The following is a 6,569-nucleotide window of genomic DNA, read 5'->3' on the forward strand; positions in this document are numbered from 1 at the left end:
ATAACAAACTTAAAGCTTCATAAAGTGACTGAGAGGAGAATCTGTCTGACTGTCTGTCTGCCTGTCTGCCTGACTGACTGACTGACTGTCTGTCTGCCTGACTGTCTGCCTGACTGTCTGACTGTCTGTCTGTCTGTCTGCCTGACTGACTGTCTGTCTGCCTGACTGACTGACTGTCTGACTGTCTGACTGACTGACTGTCTGCCTGACTGACTGACTGCCTGACTGTCTGACTGTCTGTCTGACTGACGTCTGTCTGACTGACTGTCTGCCTGACTGACTGACTGCCTGACTGTCTGACTGTCTGTCTGACTGACTGTCTGTCTGACTGTCTGTCTGACTGACTGACTGTCTGTCTGCCTGACTGACTGTCTGACTGTCTGTCTGACTGACTGCCTGTCTGCCTGACTGACTGTCTGCCTGACTGACTGTCTGTCTGACTGACTGACTGTCTGTCTGCCTGACTGACTGTCTGTCTGACTGTCTGTCTGCCTGAGGGGTTTAATTGTTTTATATTGAATACAGCCGTCTGTCTGTCCTACAGACTATTTTTGATGTTTGTATTGTTTCACCTGGAGAATAATAAATAAAGATAATTTCACTTTTGAACAGAAATAAACTGATTTGTTGATATTATTTGTATTATTTATTTGTGGGGGGGTCTGTCCTCCCGTCTGGAGCCTGGAGGGAACGTTTAAGGATTACTGCCAATATTTAGTATTTAAGATACCCTTCAACTAGCTGTTGATGTCGTAATTCTGTTATTCATTTAATTATAACTCGGTTTAATTCCTGGTCGAGTGTATTTTATGACATTAACTGGTGTTTTACTTTGATAGAAAGTTGGTGCAGTCAGCAGCTTCAGACACGATGGATCTTTCTTTAAAACATTTATTCAGTTTTAAATGATCTGATGATGGGGTCCACCTTCACTTCCTGGTTCCCTCTGATTGGTCAATGAGTCAGCAGGAAGCTGAGGTCACTACCCGGCTCGTACTCCACCGCCGTCTTCCCCCTGAACACACAAAACACACGGTGGTGGAATCTGTTACAGGAAGTACTCATCCCCTCTGCAGTAAAAGTACTGGAACAGTGTGTAAAGTATAAAGTGTCACCTGGTGAAGAGTCTGGCTCCGGTGGTCCCCAGCAGTGTGGCTTTGTCTGCCTCCACCAGCAGCAGGGACCCCTCCCTCAGAGCCTGACGGAACACAAACATGTCCACATGACAACAATCATTAACATCTACAGTTTACAACCAGTTTACCATCACACACACACACACACACACGCTGCAATGACAACAGCAACTTTGCTGTTTTTAATGTAATTGTATTGCAATCTATGAACACTTCCAGCTATTTTTTCAAAATAAAAGCATCTATAAAGGGAGATATTGAGTTTCATCGGCGGCAGACTAACAATGATCTTAGATGTCAGAATGGGGAATAATGTATAAGTGCAGTATAAATATACATTGTACTGACTGTTAGTACATGAACTCACCAGCACGCGTGGAGTCTCAGCCTCTTCGTGGTACTGAGTGATCCTCTGCTCTCTGCTCTCCTGCACAAGAGCAACACAACAACAGTTCCCATAATGCATTGGAGGATTTAAACAGGAGCTAACGTTGTTCTATATTAAACACACACTTCCCTGCTTTACTGCGACTCTTCTCTGATTTGCAGGTTTACAGGAGATTATTCTCGATAGATAATTTACAGAAAGCGTGAGTCACTGGATCTAAAGACGTGTGTGTCGTGTCTGATGATGATGAAGAAGAAGAGCATTTCTTGTGTCTTTGACACGTTTTAAGACTTTGCTCTCTGAAAGCAGGTAAATGATAAATAATGATTGTGTGTTGGAGAACCTGCGTCCTGCTCGTCCTCACGAAGAGTTCACGCTGTGACACCAACATGTCATGACGCTGCTTTTCTTCTTGATGACGCAGCAGTTTTCAAAGTGTTTCATAACTTCCTCCTGCAGCAAATCCAGTTTGTTGTCGTTTCCTCCAGCTTTAGACGTTTTAATACTTCACAGCTGCCGACAGTAAGTTTAAAACATGACGAGGAAACTCATAAACCCTCGGCTCGACCAATCAGTGATCAGCATTAATATCAATGAAGAGACTAAGAGTTGAATGTTGAGACACTTCCTGCAGCTGTTCTACACGCTTCAGTATTAAAGTCCTTTTAGCTCGCGAGCCAAGGAAAACAAGACGACCTTCGTGTTTCCAGACTCACCCCCATGTGGCGGCTGGTGGGGTCGGGGTCCAGGTAGTGCGGGTTGATGTTGAAGGGGACGAGGCCGATGGCGGAGAAGGAGGGAGGGTAGACGATGGGCATGTCGTTGGTGGTGTTGATGCTGACGGTGGCCACGTTGGTGCCAGCGCTGGAGCCCATGTAGGGGACGCCGTCCTGCAGGCGTTTACACTTTTATTAGATTCAGAAGGTTATTTGTGAAGTACGTCTTCATTTGTTTTGTTTTTTAATCTTTATTGGATCAGTTGGTTATTTTTGCCTTTTTTTTTATTAATTTAATTTACACTTTAGGTTTAGTTGTTAATTTGTGATGTACTTTTAAACAAATTCATCTTTTTTATTACATTTTGAAGAAACGTAAATGATGCATGACTGTATAAAAATACAAACATACACAGGATAAAGAATAAATACAAGAATAGACTAAAGACTAAAAACTGAAATAAATAGAAATAATACATTTTAAAATAATAAATGCGTGTGTGTCACCTCGATCACTCTCCTCCTGATCTCCGTCACCACCTTGTTGTCATAGAGACTCTTCAGCAGCCGGAAGGTGTTTCCTCCTCCTGCAAAACACACACGTTCACTTCTACAGGTACAGGTGAGATACACATTCACTGAGGACACACTGATGACGGACAGGGAGGGAGCATGAAGTGGAGGGAGGAGGGAGGGAGCATGAAGTGGAGGTAGGGAGGGAGCATGAAGTGGAGGGAGGAGGGAGGGAGCATGAAGTGGAGGGAGGGAGGGAGCATGAAGTGGAGGGAGGAGGGAGGAAGCATGAAGTGGAGGGAGGAGGTTGGAAGCATGAAGTGGAGGGAGGAGGGAGGGAGCATGAAGAGGAGGGAGGAGGGAGGGAGCATGAAGTGGAGGGAGGAGGGAGGGGAGCATGAAGTGGAGGGAGGAGGGAGGGAGCAAGAAGTGGAGGGAGGAGGGAGGGAGCAAGTAACAATGTGGTAGGAAGAGGAAGGAATAATAGGAAAAAAGGAAGGAAAAGCTCAGGATGCATCTCATTCCCTTTAATTGCATCCATGTTTCCCTCACTTGTGTCCTTTCCTTGTGTCCTAGTCCCTCCCTCTGAAGACACGAGGAGAGAGGAAACGAGGAAATGTGTTTTCAGAGGAACAAGACGTCCATCAGCTTTATATTTGCATAATATATTCTCTCGTGGAGGATGAAGGAAAGTGAAGCATTCAAGGATGTGAAACAAGATGTGGACGGGTGAGGAGCGAGGCTGCAGCTTCTCATATCAGTCGTCTCGCCCCCCCCTGCAGTCCCTCACCTATGAAAATGCCCTCAGCCTTGCGCACGGCGTCGACGGGGTCCGAGGCCTCGTGGATGCCATCCACCTCGTAACCTGCAGGTACACACACCGCAGGAAACAGGAAACAGGAAACAGGAAACATTATTAGGGACATTTAAAACTGGGCTAATCCTTCATTAAGGTTATAATTAGTGCTGTCGAATCAACGTTAATTTAGATTAATTAATCACTCAGATAACGCAACGTTGCAGCTCCACAACAGCACCCACAAATAAATAGGAAATTAAAACAAAATTAAGACATAATACTAACCAAGATATAGAAAATACACAGAACAACATACTTAAAGTTTCAGAAGGTTGGTTCACTAAGGTTAGTCAGTACTGTATATGTTGCACACGCACACACACACACACGCACACACACACACACGCACACACATACACACACACGCACACACACACACGCACACACATACACACACACGCACACACACACACGCACACACACACACACGCACACACACCTACCCAGAGTCTTAAACTTGTCCCTGGCAGCCTTAGTGTAGGCGTCTCTGTCGTGCAGAGCGTAAGGAACAAACAGAACTCGCTTCACATCTCTGAAATACAGAAAACACAAACTGTCATTAGAGCAGACACACACGGTCCACTTACCTGCATCATGAACGTCAGATTGTATTATATACAAACATTATAAATTACACCTGTAGAAATTCTGATCTGATAACGAAGAATAATCAGAATCTGAAGTGAATGAAGTCTCTACAAACCAAACTCTATTGAAAAATCTGTCATTTTAATGAACGTTTAACATTTAATTTAAACCTCTTACAACATGACTTCAGAGCGATAGATATAATAAGTATTTTAATAATAATACAAAACTTCTACAACATGATTTAATGGCCATGTAACATAACTTGAATGTCAAACTCTTTACATTCTTACAGTATATTCTAATCACACTTAATAGTTTCTCCACACCAAACTCCATTGAAAAATCTGGCATTTTAATGATCGTTTAGCATTTAATACAAGTTCTACAAAATGACCTTAGACCTTTTGATAGATAGATAGCGTTACTACAATGTCATACATTTTACATATGTATGTTCTATTCACATGTAAATAGCCATTCTCTCCTAAACCAAACTCCATTGAAAAATAGAGCATTTTAATGCAACCCTAAAACAGGACTATAGACTTTTAAGATTAGTTTTATTTAATTACAATATTCATCATAAAGTTCTGATTGCATGCCGAACTTTACCACGTGACTTATAGTTTGTACAGGATTATCAAACATGTTAATAGAGACATGTGTTTACTAATGACTAAGAAAGTGTTAAATTGCAAGAAGTTTTGAGGGGAATTCGCACAAGAGAGACAATTTATTTACGCACTCCCTTTACTCTTTAGATGAATGCAGCTGCCGTTAACTTACTTTCCGAAGAAGTGTGAGATGTGCTGCTGACAGTGGTCCAGGTACCCGCTGCCGTGCAGGGTGGAGTTGGACACCAGCAGGAGTCTCTTCTTCATCTCTGAGCACAGACACACACTCAGCTCAGCAGCAGAAACACGAAGAAACCTGCACAAGTGTCGCTGCTGCAGAGTCCAGAGTTCAGCTGTGATACCGCTGACAGCAGCTCTCTGACGGTTATAAAGCTGCGGCAGAGTCCCGAGGTCCGGGGTCACAGTTCAGCTGTGACACCGCTGACAGCAGCTCTCTGACGGTTATAAAGCTGCGGCAGAGTCCCGAGGTCCGGGGTCACAGTTCAGCTGTGACACCGCTGACAGCAGCTCTCTGACGGTATAAAGCTGCTGTAATCACCGCTGTCTGCTGCTGGAGCCGGTCAGCTGTGACTCAGCACCAGACTCCAGTTTCATTTCTCTACTTTAAGTTTGAGTTTAACCAAAACAAAAACTTTATAAAAAAACTGGTTACTTGTTGTTTCTTTGCCACCAGTTTACACAATACTGGTACTTCCGGCTCAATTCATTCAAAAATAAAAGCATCATCCTCAAACGAAAACAATATTTTATTTTGAAGGGCATCCATATGGAACAAAATAACTTTTTTTTTCAGAATAAAAGCAGGAAAAAAATCGTAAGGAAGCTGATCATTTCATTATATTTTGATAACAAAATATTGAGTAACTGAAAAAATATTAAAATGGATTCATGCTTTGCATTTACAAAATAATAAAAATATTACCTTTAGATATTTTGGTAAATCAGGCTTTTGTTCTCATCAGTGAGTTGAAGTGTCCTGAAGAGTGAAACAAATCATTCCAAATTCACCTCTTTGACTTTCTTTGATTTGAACGTCTTTGCTGTTGAGTGTTTTGGTCCAGTTCAGTCATTGGACTGAAGCTGCATCACGTGACCAGCAGGCGGCAGCAGAACATCACACTGTGTGCTGTCCTTATATTTAATCCTTCTGCAAACAAATACATGTTTATACCTCATAATTAACCCTTCACATGCACTACTTTAAATTATGTTAAATAATGCCTTGTGTTTTATAAGGTCCTGTGTTTTGAATGTAAAATATGAATATGAGAAGCAGCTGATCAGGTATATGTAACAATAATAATAATTAATACTGCACGATAAAAAAAACTCCTAAGTAAAAGCCATGAATTTATAATGTTATTTAAGTAGAAGAACCAAAGTATTATGAGCTAAATGTAAATATATATATATATATATATATATATATATATATATATATATATATATATATATATATATATATACACACACACACACACACACATGTGTATATATATACATATATATATATACATATATATATACGTGACTTATAGTTTGCACAGGATTATCAAACATGTTAATAGAGACATGTGTTTACTAATGACTAAGAAAGTGTTAAATTGCAAGAAGTTTTGAGGGGAATTCGCACTCAAATACAATTTATTTACGCACTCCCTTTACACACACACACATGTGTGTATATATATACATATATATATGTATATGTATATATATATATATATATAT

At 41.2% G+C, this 6,569-nt stretch overlaps 1 protein-coding gene across 1 annotated transcript; it reads right to left on the reverse strand.

The window, feature by feature from the left end:
- Positions 1-873: 873 nt before the first annotated feature.
- On the reverse strand, positions 874-5,512 carry LOC115005883 (alpha-aspartyl dipeptidase). Its single transcript, XM_029427853.1, has 8 exons — positions 4,990-5,512; positions 4,056-4,144; positions 3,544-3,618; positions 2,748-2,827; positions 2,241-2,414; positions 1,504-1,563; positions 1,116-1,198; positions 874-1,015 (listed from the first exon to the last, which is right to left on the reverse strand). The coding sequence occupies exons 1-8, from the start codon at positions 5,082-5,084 to the stop codon at positions 955-957; spliced, it is 717 nt and encodes a 238-aa protein (XP_029283713.1). The 5' UTR covers positions 5,085-5,512; the 3' UTR covers positions 874-954.
- Positions 5,513-6,569: the final 1,057 nt, after the last annotated feature.

Source organism: Cottoperca gobio, unplaced genomic scaffold (assembly GCF_900634415.1).
Source record: "Cottoperca gobio unplaced genomic scaffold, fCotGob3.1 fCotGob3_385arrow_ctg1, whole genome shotgun sequence".
Classification (NCBI taxonomy): Eukaryota; Metazoa; Chordata; class Actinopteri; order Perciformes; family Bovichtidae; genus Cottoperca; species Cottoperca gobio.